The 20,900-nt window shown below is 49.0% G+C and overlaps 6 protein-coding genes across 6 annotated transcripts; 3 read left to right on the forward strand and 3 right to left on the reverse strand.

Moving 5' to 3' along the window:
- Positions 1 to 351: 351 nt before the first annotated feature.
- Positions 352 to 2,331, reverse strand: N7525_003538 (phosphatidylinositol-3-phosphate-binding protein BEM1; the record flags this gene model as incomplete). Its single annotated transcript, XM_002559014.2, has 3 exons — positions 352 to 2,049; positions 2,160 to 2,255; positions 2,326 to 2,331. The coding sequence occupies 3 exons, from the start codon at positions 2,329 to 2,331 to the stop codon at positions 352 to 354; spliced, it is 1,800 nt and encodes a 599-aa protein (XP_002559060.2).
- A 1,911-nt stretch (positions 2,332 to 4,242) lies between these two features.
- Positions 4,243 to 5,844, reverse strand: N7525_003539 (uncharacterized protein; the record flags this gene model as incomplete). Its single annotated transcript, XM_002559013.2, has 3 exons — positions 4,243 to 4,456; positions 4,514 to 5,759; positions 5,820 to 5,844. The coding sequence occupies 3 exons, from the start codon at positions 5,842 to 5,844 to the stop codon at positions 4,243 to 4,245; spliced, it is 1,485 nt and encodes a 494-aa protein (XP_002559059.2).
- A 381-nt stretch (positions 5,845 to 6,225) lies between these two features.
- Positions 6,226 to 8,233, forward strand: N7525_003540 (ESCRT-II subunit protein VPS36; the record flags this gene model as incomplete). The annotated part of the gene is made up of 3 exons (XM_002559012.2): positions 6,226 to 6,362; positions 6,415 to 6,550; positions 6,623 to 8,233. The coding sequence occupies exons 1-3, from the start codon at positions 6,262 to 6,264 to the stop codon at positions 8,231 to 8,233; spliced, it is 1,848 nt and encodes a 615-aa protein (XP_002559058.1). The 5' UTR covers positions 6,226 to 6,261.
- Positions 8,234 to 10,850: 2,617 nt separating this feature from the next.
- Positions 10,851 to 12,902, reverse strand: N7525_003541 (uncharacterized protein; the record flags this gene model as incomplete). The annotated part of the gene is made up of 2 exons (XM_002559011.2): positions 10,851 to 11,075; positions 11,130 to 12,902. The coding sequence occupies 2 exons, from the start codon at positions 12,900 to 12,902 to the stop codon at positions 10,851 to 10,853; spliced, it is 1,998 nt and encodes a 665-aa protein (XP_002559057.2).
- Positions 12,903 to 14,611: 1,709 nt separating this feature from the next.
- On the forward strand, positions 14,612 to 15,224 carry N7525_003542 (uncharacterized protein; the record flags this gene model as incomplete). Its single annotated transcript, XM_002559010.1, has 3 exons — positions 14,612 to 14,776; positions 14,829 to 14,978; positions 15,117 to 15,224. 3 exons carry the CDS (start codon positions 14,612 to 14,614, stop codon positions 15,222 to 15,224), a joined length of 423 nt encoding a protein of 140 aa, XP_002559056.1.
- Positions 15,225 to 18,373: 3,149 nt separating this feature from the next.
- On the forward strand, positions 18,374 to 20,767 carry N7525_003543 (putative mucin family signaling protein Msb2; the record flags this gene model as incomplete). Its single annotated transcript, XM_002559009.1, has 1 exon — positions 18,374 to 20,767. One exon carries the CDS (start codon positions 18,374 to 18,376, stop codon positions 20,765 to 20,767), a length of 2,394 nt encoding a protein of 797 aa, XP_002559055.1.
- Between the last annotated feature and the right edge of the window lie 133 nt (positions 20,768 to 20,900).

Here is a 20,900-nt window from a genome sequence, read left to right on the forward strand (position 1 = left end):
AGAAATGAAAATGAGAAAGCCCATAAGGCGACGTCGCAGGAACCAAAAAGTCAGGAAAAAATCAAGAAAAAAAAAACAGGCAGATAGAAAGGAAACCATGCCATACATCTCGCATCAGATTCGTTAAACCGCGATCTCGTCCTCATGGACCATGTGAAATCGCTCAAAGAACTGATGACCAGTTTGAAAAAGAAGAAATCAAATCAGAGTATAACCATGCATCATTCAAAAACTCCAATGCACCAACCTTACTCGTGGCAAACATTAATATGAGGCTGACAATAACCTCATCGACGAAATCAAGGGCAAGTCTATCGTTGACCGCAACACCGGGAAGGAAATAAGTGCTTTTTATGCGATGCTGACGAAGAGAGTCAGCTTAGTGTTCCGCTGCATGGCGTTCTCCAGATCCTGATCGGTATAGAGATCGATATAGGAGCCAGAGGATTCGTCACGGTACTGCACAACGATCTCGTCCTGGATCTTCAACCGGTCGCATAGCTTGTCCTTGAGGTGCTGCATGCTCACGCCAGATGGGATGCGGATCGCAATAAGATCATCCTGGAAGAACACCTTGACCTTCATCGCGCTGTTGGCCGATGCGCCAGAAGTTTGGGTGATGGAGCTAGGTTGGCGGTTCATTGGCGGCGGGCCACCATTGGCGTAGGTCGTGGGTGCTGGGGCACGCTGTTGGGATACCCGGTCGGTGGACGCATTGATTTGCTGCTGTGAAGGCTGGCGCGACACGGTTTGTTGGGGGTCCACGCCGCCGGAGTGCTGGGATCCACCCGAGAACCGGGCGTCCTCGCCGAACGCATTGGGGTCGATCTCAAAGTCTCCTTCTCGTGGAGAGAAGAGCTCGCGCACAAGCTGACAACGCGAAATATGCGGGGGCATAGACAGAAGCTTCTTAATGTATTCATCCAGATTCTGGCGCCGGCCGTTGGAAATCGCGTCCGTGACGTGGGTGACAGGGCCGGGCATGAAAGGGAGGGTTCGTCCACGGCCACGGTTGCCAGCTTCGTCTTCGAATTGAGTCAAAAGGGCGATCTGGAAGTCGTAGAAATCATGGTAGTAACGCGACAGCTCCCAACAGCGACCGTCTTCCATCTTCGCCTCGATGATGTACCAATACTTGTCGTTATCGAAACAGTAGCGCGGAATATAGGCGGAAACGGGGACGAGAAGTTGGTGGCCCTGCTGTTGTGACACAGGCACTTGTGACAAAGTTCCCTTGCTGGCATTACGTTGATGGTCCTGCTCAAGCGCATCGACGGTTAGTAATTTGACTCGCAAATGTGAGTGAGATATTTCGCCTACATAGACATTGCCATTTTGACTCATTTGACTCTGGTGGCCCATGGACATCTTTTCCATGCCCGAGGTGACAGCCATCATATTGCCACCGCCGTGACCCTCGATTTTGCCCAGTGTGATACTGCTGTTCTTGTATTCCGCCGTCATTTTCTTCCACTCCTCAACCTTGGGAACACCGGCGCGTCGCACCGCGTCGAGCGGGTCGGTGACGGCCTGCCCGCTCTGCATGTCACGCAATTCGATGAAAGAAACGGGGATCAGACCTGGGCCACCGAGACGACCGATAGGTTTGGCGACGAACCACTCGGGGTTAGATTGGGCGATGACGATAATGGCCTCTCCAGCCTTCGCGTCCAATTCATCGGGTCGCTCCGCTTGAAAATCGTACTGGACAATTCCATAAACCATGGCGCCTTGACCCTTGAGTGCAGACATTCTGAATGCGCCGTTCTTGGTGGAAGAATCTGGATGGGAAAGACCGCGGTCGGAGAATCCTGAGTCGTGGTGTTTGGACAATTCGCCGGAACCCCCACTATCCCTCTCGTTTTTGCCGATAACCTCAAAAAAGGAGACGGGCACAAGCCCCCTAGCACTAGGGATCAGCGGATTGCACGCTTCGTACCAATCCGAATCGTCCTCCCTGCTGATAACGTGGAAGAAATCTCCCTTGCTGAATGCCAATTCTTGCGAGGTCCCCGGCTCCGGTTGGTAGTCGTAAAGCGCTTTGATTACCTTTGGGAAATGCGGTCAGCCACTGCCAAGAACAAGTCGGGAGTGGGACAAGGAGGGGCGAGGGGTTAAAAGGCGAATTCAACACAACTGGCGAATTTGCGCCAACTCACTTTTTTCGGGGGTAGAATCGCAATAGCGGACTTGGGTGTAATAGAGATATGATGGTGTTTGGGATCTTTCTCCCCCTTCAAGGATCGCCTAAAGGCCTATTTTGTTTCGAAACCGGATTAATTAAACACGATACTAGGTAATACTTCGGAAACGAGAGAAACTCACCTTCATGGTAGAAGAGTTAAAAGAAGGATTCAAGGAGAGATGCAAAGGGGAGGAAAGGAGGAGCAGCCTCTTTTTAGTCAAATGTATACCTTGACCAGCGTAATCCGTATTGCGGTTCCAACCACGCGGCTTGGATGATTGCCAGGGGGCCCGCTTTTTGCGTTTTTGCTTTATGATCTTTGGATGGTCTTGTGTCGATGTGGATAATTATTTGTATTCTAGACATTCCAGGCACATCTATATATCTATACGGAGTACTACACATGTGGTCTTTGATCTTTATATCAAGGACAATGAACCTTTATAAAAGATCGTATGGTCATTCCAATACAGTATGACGCCAGCCTTCAAGATTGCTATGTATTTCTGAACCTTGGAACCTTTGAAGGTCGAGCCTCGGTATACACTTTTATGTACTTCGATAAAAACCCCAGATGTCTTAGTCAAAGGGCTCTGGAACAATAAATTAATTTTTTTATTTTTTTTTTAAAAAAAAAGAAGAAGCAGCCGTATTCCAATACGCCTTCCGCCTCTACATTTGCCATCTAGAGATCCATATTGCCTAGATTACAAGTCGTATTGATTGCCGCCGTTGGGCAGACAAATGATAATCCACCGCCGGCAGCTAGTGTAACGAAATCACACCCTACTAGACTAAATGCGACTCTGTCCGAGTCTCTCCATTTTACCATTGCCTATACCTTGGCATATCTTATAGACTTACGGAGTAGATACATACATTATTGCACATACCTAGGTAGTACAGGTACAGACTTGAAAAGGTACACGGAACGAAAAAAGAAGAAAAAGAAGTATCTTTGCCCCTCATTTCCCCACTTGTAACCATAGTTCAACCATGCCTAAACCGCGGATGCTGACGTCCAGGGGTCCTTTCAAAGCCAGCTCTTTCTATTTTGGTGATTTTTAGGAAATTCTAATAATTTAGGATACATACAAAGAAAATGGATGTGAAAGATGTATCAAAAACAAAGGGTCCAGAATACAGCCAATCGGATGAGAACAATTTCTCCGTTAATATTTTTTTAAAAAATATCCGTATATATTCCTAAATTAAAATTCTGGGGCTGACCAGGAATGCGCGGCTCCTGCAATCTGCCGACTGTATGCAGAGGAAATTTCATCTCGAATATTACCTAGGTGGATACAAGGATTAAAAGCTAAAATATAATAACAAAGACACTGGCAAACTGAAGAAACTTAGTTTAATGTCGATCATCGGCCACATTTACATCAATGTTGCCCTACGGAGTACTCCCGTAGCTAGGTACATAGGTAGGGCATGAATTGTGCTGCTTGGCACGTCCCCGCATAAGGGTCTCGACCAAGGTTGACTCGCCTCACATTGATACATATGTCTCGCTTCCTGGTTCGACCCAGCGTTGGCCCTAGTTACCATGTGGCGACTATGTATTCGAACGTTACCGAAATTGGAGGCGAGCGAGTCAAGACAGAACTCTGTGTACGGGATAAGTACTGGATAGATTGGATGCTGTAGGTATTTACTATGCCAATATGCAACCACCCCTCTCCATCAGATCGAGTCAAAGAGCACATGCCTCGCTCTCTGGTGCTCCGAAAAACTCCATCAACTCCAGAATCAGACCACGCCGGGGATGTTAGTATAGTCGTAATTCCACTGGCAACCCTGTAAAAAGAAATCCGGAGGGTGATGTCGACGAGAATGAGCAGGAAAAGGCGAAGAAGTGAAAAAAAAGAGGCAAGAACACTCGAAAGGCTAAGTCATATCCATGTGTGCATGTACGTGGTGAACGCCTGCCGCTTTTGAAAATACGCCAAAAAAAGAAAAGGGGAAAAAATAACGAAATGGCCCTGACTGAGATCCGATGGTTTACGATCCTTGGCGTGAAAAAAAGAGATGGACAAGTGAGGACTTGGTTAGATCTGGCCTTTGATATCGACGACACGGTGGGCGGCTGCTTTGGCTTGATCGAACAGTGAGCCTGCTTTGCCTGTCAACAGCCTTACAGCGCCGTTCCTCTCCTCCAGCAGTTCTTCGGAGGAGTTGTCCAGAACAAAACGTGCGGTCTGCTCATCGGACTCGAATCCAAGCTCTTCTGTGATAAACCGGATGTTGACATCTGGCTTGTATCTACAATAAAATGTCAGCTAGAATGCTAAAACCGAACGAGGAAATCAGAAGACTCACGCTTTACACATGGTTGCAAGAGCACTCAACCGCTCACGATCGACAAACATGTCCATGAGGTAGGCCCCCATATTCGGCGTATCAAGGTACAGCTGGAAGAAACGATGGTAGTTCCCGAGTGCAAGGGCAGAGCGCACATCCAGGGCATGTTTGACCGCCAGGTCTTTCTTATCTTCTGCAGTCACATCGGCTAGTGCGTCGTTCATCGCCGTCCAATTCCGCGTGTAAATGAAATAGAGAATACGATAGGCCTTGAATTCTGTCGGGTGTCCTCCCAGCTGCTGCGCATACAGCACTCGTAGCTGGGTTTGACACTGGTTGTACTCACCAAGATCCCCTTTTTCCAAGGCGATGCGCGCGTGAATTTCGTAGACAACGACAGTGAATTCATTTCGGATGCGCTGGACCGTTAGGTCTTGACGCAAAGACTTGAACTGATCACAGATGTAACCATAGTTGCCATCCTGCTTCCATTTCCTCTTCAATAGATCCAGGGCCTTTTGCAAAACAGGCAGAGGACGAACACTGTCCGGGTTGGGAGCAGAGGTCAATCGGAAATAGTTCTTCTCCAATGTTTGGCATCGCCCGACAACGGGGCCTTGATCCGCGTCGGCAGCACGCATCGGCGATCCTGCAGGAGAAGAGGGAGAGTTCCCGCTGCCCCCTACTCCCTCAAAACGCTTCCTCCTCATCTCCAAATTAGCTTTGGACTTACTAGACTGGTCCAGTGTTATGCGTGGTTTTTTCTCTGTGGTAGGGTGAGTAACTCGATCTTCAAAACGATTTCGGTTAGCTTTTCTCCATGGTGGCGATCCAGTTTCCGAATGATGGCCATCAGTTGACTTCCGCTTCCGTGTGGCATCCCCCGGAGAAGCTGGGTGACTGGACGCCCAGTTTGAAGAGCTGGGGTTGGCCAGGATCTTGTTGCGTTCATTTTGCACCATAGTTTGGGGCAAAGGTAGCCTTTCCCAGTCGATCAATCCCAACTTGTTATTCTGGGCCGCTTCCGTAATGACGTGCCTCAACTTCTCCTGCATTTCTGGAATGCTCACGCTTGCAACCTGGTTTTCGGGGGCAAAGCAGCGTTGCACATACGAGCGTACGGGTGGTGGGAACTCCACTCGCGCCCGACCTTCTGTATCCGGTGATGCCGACTGGGTGGGCTGACGAGGAACCGTTCCATTCGTTGGCGTGGTATGATGAGCGAGGCTACGACGCGCTTGGACTGGAGTGTATGCTGGGGCCGCTAGCAGGTTGTTAGTCTCTTCACACGAGACCGAGACTCGGGTGAAATTGTTTTTCTTACCAGCTGAAGGAAATGCACTAGACATTGCGGCTGGGGCGGTAGAACGCCAAGGTGGTACGCTGGAACTCATCGTAGATGCAAGACTTGGGAACAACAAAGAAACAAGATGAAAGGAAGTAAAGAGCTACGAAGGGGCAAGACTCGAGGAAGGGCTGGAAGAACCAAGTTTTGTTCTTACTCCTCAGCTGGTACTGGTTTTGGGATGAGAGAAAAGATGGTGAACATTTATTTTCAAGATGAGATGGTCACGGGCCGGGGGAGGGTGAGAGTGAAGTTCACACAGACTCGACCCGTGACGGTGAGTGATACTCGCTTACTCACCGGAATTTTGTTTGTCCGCACATCCCGCCTTATCGGGTTATCGCAATTGCCTTGGCTTAAATGACATGCCTCTCTCTCTTTATGGATCCCCTTGATGTTGGGAGCTGGTTGAACCTACTAGATGTTCTTCAAGTCGCTGGATCTGACTACTGCGCTCAGACCCTTGCTGTTACCCGATGAGATCCTTCTCTTTGTCCAGGATGCGGTGGGGTTGTATGAAGGGTAAGTAGCTCATGATGATGCTCCTGATGCGGGGTGCTGATTAGAGGCAAAGGAAATACAAAATCCAGAATTACCAAAATGGCCATGCCTATCTCACATCCCACAGATTGTGCTATGTTGCGGCCGAGGACCCACGGAAATACTCAGTGGCTATTGATCTGAAAGAAATCGATCGAGTAGAGTCTCAGGTGCGACATGCATACATCTTGCTTTTGAGGCTTTTACTCTCGGCCAATCACTAACAAACCCACGGATTCAAGGCTGGCTTCCTGAAGTCATCTCCGAAGCTCACCATATACCCGAAACCGCAGAAGAAGAAGACGGATAAGTCGAGCAGCGCAACAGCCAGCCCAGCTGTGGCCCAACAATCGGTCCTTCAGCCAACGCTGTCACTTTCTCACATTCCACAGACCAACTTCCAACAGAACCCACTATCTCCAAAGCCAATCAATGCCACTTGGATATGTCCCATATGCTCATTCTCCAACCCAGTTCCGTCCAATTTCGACCCCGCAACGGCTAATGCGGCTACAAATTTACCTCCTTGTCTAGCATGTGGCATCAAACCACCATTTACAACTGTTCTCAAAGCAGCGATCAGTGCAGTAGCCAGCCGGGAGTCTCCATTGCTGAGTTCAGTTGCATCACCAGCCATTGCACAAGATACAGACCAACCAAATGCCAAGGCGTCTCTATCGCGTTCTGGGTCCAGGGGAACTGTCCCTTGCCCACGGTGTACCTTTGTGAACCACCCATCTCTCGTGGAATGCGAGATTTGTGGTGCGCCTTTATCTGCTGGCTCAGCGAGCGCTAATCGTGTAGACTCTCCTGCGCCGTTATTTGAGCAGTCGCACATCGCGAACACGGAAGTTAGTGAGAGCATCAAACTGTCATTTCGTGCCGGTGGCGATAAGACGTTCCACGAAAGACTTAGAGGAGCCTTGGTTCAAAGAAAATGGCTCTTGCAGAATGCGCCCCCAGTGCCTTCGCCGTCGCAAGGCGCCTCCTCGGAGGGCTTGCCTTCTCCTGTCGCTAGCGTTGAAGGTACTCTATCCCCAGCACCACGACATTCGGGGGTTGGTATCGCGGGGTTAGAACGCCGAGGGCTGGAAGCCCGGAAGAAAAACGAGCTGGTCATAGGGAACGCGTTCGAAGATCTGGAGGCTTTAATGGCCTCTGCCAAGCAGATCGTTGCGCTGGCCGAGACTCTCGCGCGTGAGTCTGGGATGACTACTAATGAAAGCTCTCCAGAAACCAGCGCTGTGCTGTCTGAGTCTGCTGCGGCTCTCGGGATGGTGACGACAAAAGACATGCTCAATTCCGGATCTGAAAGCCTTTATTTATCAGAACTTGCGCGTGACTTGGCCGAGTATCTCACTGATGACCGAAAAGGCATTTTGCAGCGTGAAGGTGGAATTATGAGTCTAATTGATCTCTGGGCTCTCTTCAATCGGTCCCGTAATGGAGTAGAATTGGCCAGTCCTTCGGATTTTCAGAAAGCAGCGGAGCTGTGGGAAAAGCTCAAATTGCCAGTTCGTCTACGACGATTCAAAAGTGGCCTTCTTGTGGTGCAGCGATATGACTGGAACGACGAGAAGACTATTGAAAAGATTCAGGCCTGGATGGAGGAGCTCCAGCGAGTTCCCCCCGATGATCCTGTTCCCTGGGATTGGTCCCTCTTCGGTCGGGCCGTTACTGCACAAGAAGCTGCGCATCGGTTCAAATGGAGTGTCGGGGTGGCTGCCGAAGAGCTGGAGATGGCTGAAGATCGGGGGGTTCTCTGCCGAGAAGAAGGAATCGAGGGTCTCCGCTTCTGGCGCAATTATATCTCGTCCTGCGGATACGGGGATCTCTCCCGCCTTGCTATTTGAGGTTGTATGATGTCATAGCAATGTACATACAGTGTTGCACACATCCGACGGGGCTGTGATCCTGCCCATGTCGAGCATAGTAAAATGATCCATGGAAAATATTTGGGGTCAGAGCATGAGGCTGAAGACCTTTTGCTACCCCCACTATGAACGTGATCCTAGCTAAGCACTCTGTGTACATGTGTGGGCTTAGATGCGCCAATATCAAAGCATATTGTCAAGAGCCATAGATGCCCAAGTGAATGCTGTCACTGCATACTAGATTCATGTTGTCGATGCATCTATCTACTCATGATGGTCCGATGATACACCACAGTAGTGAATGACGCATTGCCTGTCCTTTGAGGGAAACAGAAACATTGGAGAAGCAAATATATCCAATAGATATCAAGACCCCAGATCCTAGATAGGATAGAGTTCATTCACGAACGTATTCCAGTATGTCCTACAATTGTCAATTTAGTATTTTCGATCTATGTATGCACAGTGTTTGCGTATAGCCCCGAGCGTGATCTACATCGCTCTTCCCCTAAAGGCTTATCAACGACTATTCATTGCCACGCGATGGCCATACAAGATGTTGAAACCATCCGTGGATGGTCAATTTACTGTTGCCTGATATGTACAAAACCTTGCGTACACGGTCGAAACTCTACCTACCTACGTAGGTAGGTATGGTATGGTCCTACCTAGGTATCATTTCCCTTTGAATTTGAGTTGGATGTTTATTTTCCGTAGACCAGCCAAGCTCAATATAGTCTTATACTCACGAGTCTGAAGCTAAACAGGAATGATTAATATAGCTTCTACAATGTACATGTGTAAACTTGATATCCATCCTATTCATATTTATTGCGAAGCTTGCTCGTATGTTGATGCTCCACATTGATGAGTTTGAGGAAGACAATCGGTCTGTTGCCAGATATGGGGTTGCTAGTATGATTGGGGCTGAGTTGCGGAATTGGATCTTCAAGGAGCTGGGTTTGGATATTTCTTTCGGGCAGCTGTTGGATCCAAGTTTGACAATCACCAAGTTTGCAGAGCGTGTTTGTGCAATGGGATTATAAGGGTGATGGATATAGTGTGATTTTGTGCATAAGCAAAGAGAAAAGGAAGACAAAGTCAAGTGGTAGGGACCCAACAGCAGGTGGCCTAGTGGTAACATGCTTCGCCATGTGTACCACGAGGGAAGTGCCTAGGATCTTCCACTACCTGACTGTTCCGGTTCGACTCCGGTCGTTCTCGAATTGTCGTCTTTTCTTTTTCTTTTTCTTTTTCTTTGACCTTGACAATCCTTGCTGTTTCCAGATTCTTCTCTTTCGCTGTATTATCTGCAGATACCATTATATACACACCCTTTTGGCTTCTATTTCCCAATATAATGTACACACCTTCAACTCTCCAGCATTGAGACGTCTTTTTTGCTGCTTACATTGCCGGCGAGCCCTGGGGTAACTCCAGGCAACAGTGCCTCTGACATTGAAGCCAAAATTCAAACCCAAAGGTCAACCCTGGGCTTAAAAGCAGTGAACTAGCCCTGAATACTCACTTGTGCTTTTATGCTAGTTATCCGGATACTGACTCACTGTATAGTAGCGGAGCGTGAAGTTCTACCACCACATTGAACGACAACTTACAGCCAATAATTTTGAGCGTTGGATATGACCTGGCAGTCAGAACAATCAAGGGCCTCAGTAATGTGGTCAATTGGCCGTTGCATACGGGAATCTCCAAGTTTATAGTATGCAGGATGCGGAGTAACAGCCCTGGAGATTATAATACTCGGCCAGCACATCGGAAATGTCGACCCCGAAGGTCAAGCATGTCGTCGCTGTAATATTGTCCAAGGTATCCGCTCTTCTGGCAGATGTTTTGGTCTTAAACAGATATGAACTGTCATTTGGTCAAGGTATTCGCACGTCCCCTTTCGCACGACCAAGATTACTGGCCACGATATTTTGTTCCAGCCAGACTGGGAATGCAACCCTCCCGTGCCACTGCTTCTATTATACCTAGGTATACTGCTGGTTTTAGGAAGCAGCTATTATCCAAACAGCTGGGCGAAAGTTGGTTGGAATCTAACTGTTTTGTTCAACTGCCCAGAACAATAAATACAACACCTCGATACCCTTGATATAGTGGTACTTGTTTATTATCATGTTTTCTCTCAGTCTCCGTATAATATGTATATTGTTGGGCTCTACCGGCTTATATTGTACACGCACGTTATGACGAGAAGTCCTGCTCCTGTCTGGAGAGAACCCTTCCGGAGAAATGAAAAGCAGAACAAATTCCAACGAGCTTTTGGCAAAGGAATACGGGCCTAAGCTCGGACATTGCAACAGGCCTCATATAGAATTAAACTACAGTCTCGATTCATTATCCCATCAAAGAATCATATTTAATGTTAGTCTTGATTCCATACCTGGATCTAGTTAAAAGCAGCCCTATATCCCGCAAGATAGAAAAGACAATAGCAGGTAGGATACATGGGTTTGCATGGAAAGGGGGTTGCCCATCAAATCTGCGTCCAATTACCTTTCTAGGGTGGTTCAAATGCTAATGACTAGCTTGCAATAACCGCAAAATGGAAGCCGGTCGCTGCCACCGGTACAGCCTACTCTCGACGACGTCGATCTGACTCAAACACAGTGAACCCATCAATTCCCCTCCCGTCTTTCCCGCCAGTGCGGAAGAACTCGACTATTACTCCGATAGCATAGCACGTCGATGCAGTGGCTGTGCCTGCAATAAGCATTCCGCGGCCTACTTTGCGAAACGAAGAGTCCGGTTTTGTGGTTGGTTCGCGCTCTGATCTAGAGGAACCAGTTGCTGAAGGAGGCTAAGTCGACTTGTTAGGAAGCCACCTGAATAGACAGTTCTACTGTCTGCTCACCTCAGTGGTGGATTGCCAAGGAGCTCCGGCGTATGTGGCGGTGGAGTCCATTGAGTCGTGGCGAAGACGCTTGGCAACTTCTGCGTGAATTGCTGGCTCTGGGTCGGTTGCAGTATTTGCGAGAGTGTGACGAGGGGGATTCAGAGTCTTCCGGAAGACAAGGATGTTGCCTCCGCCGGTTGCAATCTCGTAACCATCTTCTTGCATCTTCTCGAAATAGGGCAGGAATTTGGCAGGGTTGTGCAGTCGAGACAGAATTTCACTTGGCCGACCATCTTCGTCGACACCGAAGAATGAGTCTGCTTGTGTGGCCGAGACTCGTGACGTCGACGCGTCGAAAGCGAGAATATGGAATTTAGGGGAAGGGCTCTGGGACGCTGCTCGTTTCTCTCCTTTTTCAGTGGTGAGATTCTGGCTTTTAAGAATGAAGTCACCAACGCGGTCTTCAGAAGCATCGAAATCTAGCGGATTGGGTTGCAAAGAAGCATAACGAGAGCGAATTTCAGTAGCATCCAAGGCGCTCATATCCTCATTCTCATCTGGACCTTCGGCACTCGCCATCTCAGAGCCGAATTTTGCCTCTAACTCATTCCCTGGTGTACAATCGACAACATTCTTGGCCATCTTGGATGTATCAAGGCCAGTGTGTACTCCTGGCTGTGATTTCTTTTCCTCAATTGAAGCCGGGTTGCAGATAAAATTTGCCTCCAGTTCGCTCCCAGGAGAACAATCAACACAGGTCTGGGCTTCAGATTGGACAATGTCCTGGCTGGCTGATTCTGATAAAATGTGTGCTTCAATCTCACTACCCGGGGAGCACTCGAAGCTTTCTTGAACGTCTGTCGCGGCGACATTGTTACTAGATTGATGAACAGGGCCATCAAACTCAAGACTGAGACTATTGGGCTCAGAAGAAAACTTTGCCTCCAGCTCGTTGCCTGGTGGGCAATCAGTTGAAATGCCAGTTTGCTTGTTCGGCGGTGGCATCTTTAACCCAGACGGGGAATCCTGGACAGAGCGACTGATAGGACCAGAGATGGAACTGGCCTCCGGCTCACTTCTCGGGAAGCACTTCACGTTGGTTCCAGCAGTCAAACCAGCATCCAGATTCGATTCATTGGTGTTTTCGCTGACCTTAGATATGTCCGGCTGAGACTGTGTGGAAGGAATAGATTCAGAAACAATTAATGTTTCCAGTTCACTTCCAGGAGAGCAATCGATATTTACAAAGGGGTTTCGCTTGGTTTCATGAGACACTTGAGCCCTGCCCTGGGCATCTTGAGAGGTGGGGACCGAGGAAAAGTGTACATCTAGCTCACTGCCTGGAGGACAATCAACGGTAGAATGTGAGCTCGACGGGGCTTCACGGCTCAGTCCCGTGTTTCCCGGCTGGAACTGTCCATCTTCGGCTAAACTAGGGCTGTGGGCAAACCTTGCATCCACTCCGGCGCCTGGGGGGCAGTCGACCGCTTTATGAGAGGTGGTTTCTGCTTCCGTCTTGCTGGATTCGGGTACAGTGGACGGTGGTATAGGCGCCATGCGTCCACTGACAGGGTCGTACATGTGCGGCGGTCCAACATGGTTGGGGTCACTTCTCGTTTGCCACTTGTCTACTCTCGGCCTAGAATTGGGTGGCTTTTCCATACTGGACAGCGACTGAAGGAAACCGTTCAATGAAGTGTTGTTCTTGTTGTAATTTTGAAAAGGATCCAATCGGCGGCCAAAGACGGCCCTGTAAGGGTCTGCCTCTATGTACTTTTTCAGCAACTCCATGCGTTGGTGCATCTGCCCTGAATCCGAGCCCCAGAGACTCCTCACCCGGCCAGCGGGGGGTAGGAGAAACTTGACTGAGAAAGCCAAGCTGCCCAGCTCCAGTGCGAATGTGTATCGCTGGGAGCAGAATTGCTACCACGGCGAGTTTCGGGCTTTCGCTGATTGTATAGAACGTATCGCTGGCATTTGTCAGAACGTCGTGACATATGTTCTGTTTTGTCTCCGTGACCGTTTCGTGCATATCGCCATATACTCCGATTTGAAGGATGCGTGGCCACCAATTTGGGAGATACCGGGCGAATGACTCGAGGCCCCAACTTTCTGATTGACACTGCAGCCGAGGAACTCATGGTGAATCCTCGAGATTCGTATATGAAACTCGAAGTATTCTTTATTTCTGACAATTTATTCTAGCGCTATTGGAGATCAGGTGGCTCTTGCAGTAGTCAATGGCTTTGTCGATCGGATCCACTTATACAGTACGGTGATAAGAGTACTGATCTCGGCGGAGTCTGTCTGCACAGGCCTCTCAAGACAAAGACGATTGTAATAAATGGGAGTAAAGGACTGATTTTCAGACACTCCCAGTCACAGTTGAACAAGGAATGAAAAGGAATGAAGGATGAAATAAAGGAAGGACCAAAGGACTCCGGATCAGCATCGGGGTACAGCCAATCGGCGATCACATCTCGGTTTCCCCGCAAAGTTATGTCAGCAGCGGTGACGTCACAATTGAACATCCCGTCATCACTGCTGTTTTGAAGTCTCTCCTTGCATTAGCGAGGCAAGTATGAGAGTGATGGAGCAGAATTATAAAGATAAACATACATTGGTCTGGTTTTGCTTTACTTCAAATGAAGGATTCAAGTCTAGCACAATGGTATGTCTCACTTCTAACGCGACATTGAGCCCAAGCAAGAGGCGCGCTCACTGCTCAGTTGAGGGTGAGTTTTTGACCGGATTCGTCTGAAACATTTCAGCATATAGAGATAGCCAAATAACATAGGGCATTATTGAATGAATACATACGTAGAGTTGATAGAAAAGTGTTGGGCAAGCCGGTCTACTTTTCATCTCTCTTATTCAAATGTCTCCATTGCTCTACTGCACACTATGGTAATACTACTGGTTGAATATCCTCTCTAGACTTTTTCCCCTTCCCTCTTTACTCGACTTTCTCTCTCTACTGCCCTCTCTCCCGCACTCTCCCTCCCCTCGCGCTCCCCTCCGCACTCCAGCAGCCACGTCGTCAGAAACCACCGCTTCGAAAATCTCCAACGAAGTGGCCAAAAGAAGCCCATGTTCCTTGCCAAATCCATGTCTATGGGCCAAGTAACAAGAGAAAAAAGAAAAAGCTCGTGGCGCCGAAGAGATGTTGCTTGTCGATATATATCATGAGTAACCTATATGTCATAAGTACCAACATCTACCTATACCTAGAGTGCTTCTTTATACAGCCTAAATTAAATCCATAATTTTTTATTTATTTTAGATTACGGAGGTTGAAAATAAAGATATCTATATCTTCGCTATCGCATCTTTGTAGAGTGCTCCGACCTCGGGAGGTACATGTAGTCAATGTGGGGATTCCTAATCGATAACGTCCCTCTCCCCACAGAATCTCCAGGGGGCCAAATATTGAACGACTCTCAACAAATTCTTCTCACTGAGATTCTGACTCAGTCCATTCCGAGCTCACATCCCACAAAATGTCCAAACCAACACGTACCCCCGTCAGCACTAAGGGCGCACCCATCACACCCCCGATCCTATCTCAGGGTATGGTCGTCGGCAACATGATCTACTGCTCTGGCCAGTTGGGAGTGGACCCGACCACGGGTAAAATGGTGGAAGGAACCATCCAGGACCGAACAGTATGAGAGATGCGATGTCTGATCTGTGATATATTTTCTAAAATGTGAACAGCGACAAATCCTCCGCAACCTCAATGCCGTCCTAGAGGCTGGAGGGTCGAGTCTCCAAGACGCGGTTAAAGTCAACATCTTCCTCACCGATATGGCTGATTTTGCGGCTGTGAACGAAGTATACGCTACTTTCTTCTCGGATCCTAAGCCGGTAAGTACTCTGTGGTCGAAAAAACAAGATTTGAATCCACAGGGAACATAATCCAAGTCTGGAATTTGTCACTCTTTCTCTTCTGGTATTTCTGAAAAAGTGGTCCGTTTCTCACTATCCTGGGCCTGGCCCTTTTAGGTGCGTACTTGCATTGCCGTTAAGTCCCTCCCCCAGGGATCAGACGTCGAAATCGAGTGTTCTGGCCTGATTACAAAACCTGGCAATGGACGCAGTTCTAGACTGTGAACGAGACTGTAGGGATGACGATGACGTGGAGAATGATAGGGCAAACAGCTCCACCTGAATTGTTTCATGGCTCTTTTTGATGGCCCAACTCATGTCACTCTCCACTTGGGGCAAGAATCAAATGTGCGAGAGGATCGGTCACATGATCTAAAGTATAGTTTACAATAGAGTTGGAAATATTACGAAATTTTGGGCATTGGTTACGTGTAACATTTGTTCGGCACTTTTCAATAAATACAGGCTGAAACCAAGGATGAAGGGTGGAGACTTGAGCTGTAGCGCTCAGGAACAGGGTTAGCGTCTGCACTGGTCCATGGTACAGTTGATGAGCCCCTGGAAGTTTGTTGTATAAAAAGCAGTTAAGGGATATGACCAGGACCGTCCATAGACACTTCAATACTGTTCATGTTTTCAGGGGAGAAGCCAAAACTCGAACTTACCTAGGCTCTCTGTCCAAGGTCAAACAAAGAGAATGTGGCTGAGTCGACTATAATTAAACATGTGGACCATCCATGGCTCTCGCACAAGCTTGTATGCTCGGTTCTTTGTTCCTGCATTTCTAAAGGCTTCTTGATCTCGACGATATGCATCATCCAGGCACAAAGTCTTGGACAAGCTAAAGAGATCTTGTAGTAGGAGAAGAGAAATAGAACTTAGCGAAGATGATGAGACTGGGTTTTTTCCGGCTTAATTGATTTTACAGCATCTGGCATTGGTTGGCACAATCTCAAACACACTAAGAATGCTGAGCGGTTTTTTTTTTTTTTGAAATGACGACAAGAATGAGGGGAAATCGCAGCTGCCAACTCCTCCATTCCGATCGGGGCACGTGGTGTATTTTATCTTTTTAAAACTTCAAAGCTCAATCAGCCTCGGATCCAGGTTCTGAATGATGATTGTACACTATGAGCAGGTGTTCGTGCATTTAATCCGTTTAATCTATTATTCTGGGGATAAAAACCTAAAGCTTCGGTAGTATGGAGTAGAGGGTGAAACATTCTTAATGCCTGCCGGGTTCTAATGACCCAATTCTGAGCCAGGGCTCATCCCCTACTTCCATAGTGCGTTGAACTAGTAGCGATGTCGCACATATGACTTGCAAGCCAGCTAAGGTAATCACATATGTCTTATGAGACTTCACAATGGAAGCACGAACTTATAGCTCGTTCACGGAATGCCAGGCAACTCTCTTACCGAGCGAGAAGCACTCTCCTCAACATCGGCTAGTCAGCAAATTTCTTTGTTGATCCCAAGCCAGAAAGAGATAAGTGCGAGCGTACGCCACTAACGATATGGTAATGTGAGCCGGGTGTCTGGCGAAAAAGGTCTGTGTATCACACAGATGGTAAAGAGGCGGCCGTAATTGGGGCCACGCACTTTAGAAGATTACCGACACGCTCAGGTACGCGTGTGGGAAAGACCCACTTAGTTAACGCCTCCGGGCTAGACCTACTGAACTTTGCTAGGAACTTGTCTTTGGGCTTGCACTTTTTCCCTCTTTTTTTCCTTCTTTTTATATTGTGATCCGCGGCTTGGGTGGATTCAGCCCCGACTCCATTCTGGACCTTTTCGTCAATGGTCTCCGGGGCTATTGACCGGCTTTCAGACCCCAACACGGTTTTTTTTTTTATCTCTCTTTCTTTCGCAGGGGTTATACTGCAAATTAAGTGCTGCCATCATTGTGTTACATTGCTCAAAATACCTAGTTTTCATCTGCACCGACTTTTATATGTCTTATACTGCATACTGCATACTCCCGTACTGAGTACTTAGCATCTGATAGTTATAGGATATATTTATAATATTGTTGTATACAGTTGTAAGTTATGATCAGTACCCGCTCAACTCAGATTAACTGTCGATTTGCAATCTCATCTTGCCCTTTGATCGTTGATCCTGATATTCGCAATGGCCAGAGTATGTCCCAGATAATATTGTTACACAGACGAACGGCGCAACGAAAGAAAAGGGAAATATCGTCCGGGTACCTGTACAACGGTCTCTATACCGTACATGCCAAAGAATGCTCTAGTCGGATGTACCGGTACGGAGTGCACATAAAGTGATCATAGACCTATAGGGAACAGGCTCGTTCTTTCCCCGATGGACATTCATTATCCATTGCGGTTTTCTACATGGTGTGACCCATCATTGCCGTTTGGTATCTAGGTAGGTATGGAGTACTGGCCAGACTACCTGACTGGCTTGTCTTGGCTATATCGTGCAGGTTAGTGCCTAGGGTAGCTTAGCTGCTCCGTACATGGTTTCAGATGAGAGGGCCTGGGGAAGCCATTGACTTAGGTTACAAACCAGATATAGGTGTTAAGGTACAGACGACAGAAGTCTATAATCAGATCAGGATATATTTAATTGAACGTCCAATATATAACATTGGAGGAATAGGACCAAGTTCAAAACCAGCAGATATCACAAGCTAATAACTCGACGCTCAGGGGAAAGTGCGTGGCCACATCCCGTGCACCTGGCAAACGCTCGGACCAGCTCATTAAATACACCTAAGATATGTAATTTACAGTAAATTACCCTTGTTGACGCTGTCACAACGTGTCCCGCCCCCCATTCCACCTTTCCCCCCTAATGGAGTGATCCTCTTCTTCTCTGATCCTCGACTTCATTCACTCATTTACTCCTTTCTTTCTCTCCCTTGTCTGCTTTCGCTGTGTTCGCCTGTTGACCCTCAACGGCGTTTTTGACCTGGGCTAATCTCCCCTTGCATCGCCCGAATTGTCTGTTTTCCCTTTCTTTGATCTCGTTGCCCAGACGGTTCTACAGAAAGTCGTCGTTCGCTCCTTACAGCTTTCCTAAGCCCACACTCGTTTTTCACCTTTTTGGGGATCGTTTCAGGTTTATCGGACCCCCCTTTCCATTCGTTTATCGTCGAATTATTGTTTGCGCCCGTTCGGTCTCATCGGTTGCCATCGAGACGTTGGATACTCTGAAGAATTCAGAAATTGTGAATCTATCACAATTGTCCGAAGTCTGGTCGTGTTGGAATCTCGAACATTTCATGCGATCTACCTCTTGTCACACCCCCGATAGTTCATGAGGTGTTGACAGACGGTGGTTATCGCATTCTTGTACACTGACCTTGGACTCGCTCTGAGCTATCACGTACAGAATTGTTCAACATGCGTCCCGACGCTATCTCCGTTCTCGCAGCCTTCCTCGCTGTAGGCGGCCTCGAATTTGTCGCAGCTCAGGATGCCCCCGAAGCGCACGTTCAACGACCCCGTTGGTACTTCCCGCAGGATGTCAAGCGAACGATTCGCAGAAACGCTGAGCCCGAACCTGGCTCGATCCTCGACAGCGTATTCGACAACTTGGCTCCTACACAAGTTTCTTCATCCACAGCTATTCCCACCCCCGAAACCTCAGCCCCCGCTCAGCCCCAGAAGGGACAGGAAGTGGTTGTTGTGACCATCTCGGTCGACCCGAAGAACCCTGAGATCACCCACCGCATTACCGGTACGACGACTATTGGCGGTGAACCGACTGGTACTACTACCACGACTACGCAGAAGACAGAGGGTTCGAGCACCGAGAACACCAGTAAGAAGAGCTCCGAGGCCGCATCTACCGATGCGGGCACCACGAGCAAGCAAGGCTCGGTGGTCGATTCATCAGCCAAGGCTTCGACCGCTTCTCCTTCGACTACAACCTCTAGCGATGGACTCCTTGGTGATCTGGGCTTGGATGTGGGCAGCCTCCTCGGAGGTGATTCCTCATCCTCGACTGCGACCACATCCTCAGCTGCGACTATTTCTTCGACTGCGACTCCTGTCTCCGACTCATCGGCCAAGGTAACTTCGCCTGCTTCGTCTACTCCTGCTGCACCCTCCAGCGACGGTCTGCTTGGTGACCTGACCTCAGGATTGGGCGGCCTTTTTGGCGAGTCAACAACGAACAGCTCCGTTTCTGCGACACCCACTGGCTCTAGCGTCAACAGGATCAGCAGCGCAGCCTCGAGCACGACAAGCTCGGGGTCGGATCTCCTTGATCTTTTGGGCCTGGGTGACAAGTCTTCTACTGGCAACAGTACAAGTGCTACTATGTCCTCGGACGCTCCTAGTTCGCCTACTATCCCAATCAGCGTGCCTGCTTCCGCTACGAGCCCACCGTCGACCACCGCCACTGGCACTACAACTTCGGGTGATTTCCTCGGTGGTCTCGTGTCCGGCGTGGATTCCCTGCTTGGTGTTACCTCTACTGGCACTGGTAGCACTGCTTTGATCCCGACTGCGTCTCTGCCAAATCTTAGTCTTCTGCCGTCTAAGTCGACTGGTCTCATTCCTGGCCAGGGAGGTACTAACACCGGTGCCATCCCAACCCCGACCAAGTCCCTGCCATCAATTCCTGTCCCACACTCACCCGGCTCTGATTCTACCTCTACTTCTGTATCCGAGACTGTGTCCGGTTCTAACACTGCCTCGGCTCCTTTGTTGGGCACTACCACTGCCTCTGTTCCCGGTAGTGGCTCTCACGAGAGCTCCAGGGTTCCCACCCCCACCTCTCACCCAGTCTCTACCCCTCTTCCCTCGTCGACTTCGACAAGCGAAGAAGTGAGCACGGCCAAGACCAGTGTGGAGCCTCAGACTCCGACCGAGACGCCCACGCCCTCCACCTCCGACGACAACGACTGGATGCCATCGACCATTCTTATCGTGCCTACCACCACTGCCACCGAGAGCTCGACCTCCGGTGAGACTGCGGAGCCCACGGCACCACCATCGCTCCCTGGGTCTATCACACCATCGAACGAGGTCACCGAGCCCCCGTCTGACTCCATCTTGCTCCAACTTGGTTTCAATAGCCAGCTGCCCTGGTCATTTGTTGCAACCACTCCCTTGTCGTCGTCACAGATCTTCAACTACACCCCTCAGGCTATTGAGAACGCCTTGCCAACCCTCTCTGCTAAAGACGGCCCAGTTATGTTCGCTATTGAGCCTTACTATAACTGGCAATCCACGGGCTACAACGCCACCCTTGCTATCTTCTATTTCCCTCGTGACAAGGTCGATGCCCTGAAGGCGCTTAAGGTTAACCCCAACTCTGCTCTCTACAACCAGGCTAGCGAATCTATCCAGTCATTGATGACAATGGTTGACCCTACAATTCCCCTCGAGTTCTCCGGAAACTACCCTAGTGGTGACAGCGACTCAACTGGGGCTAACAACCACGGCGGCAGCGATGATGGCTCGGACAATGGCAACAATGAGAACACCGATGGCTCTGCCGGTAGCTCTAAGGCTAAAGCTAGCTCTGTTGGAATTGGAGTTGGTGTTGTAGCCGGTGCTGCCGCTTACGGTGCGGGTATGTTCTGGGTTGCCCGCCGCTACCGCAAGAGAAAGCAGTTGCACCAGCGCTCTAGCTCGACCGTTGAGCAGATGAGCCAGGGAGGTTCCGCTGCCGGTTCGATGTTTGCTGCCGGTGGCCGTGCCCCCAGCCATGGTAGCCGTGGAACTGCTCGTTCACAGATGATCAGTGCTCCCGTTATGGCGGAAAACTCTTTGGGATGGAACTAGACATGTATAGACCACTACTTCCATCACAAACCAGCTCCTTTTGGACTCTACGACGACAATCAGAGGGCACTGGGCCTTTGGAAAACACTCTTTCTTCTGAGGAACCTGCTCCTTTCAATGCGCTCATGCTCTC

Source organism: Penicillium rubens (assembly GCF_028828025.1).
Source record: "Penicillium rubens strain IBT 27055 chromosome Unknown utg000002l_segment0_segment0, whole genome shotgun sequence".
NCBI classification, from domain to species: domain Eukaryota; kingdom Fungi; phylum Ascomycota; class Eurotiomycetes; order Eurotiales; family Aspergillaceae; genus Penicillium; species Penicillium rubens.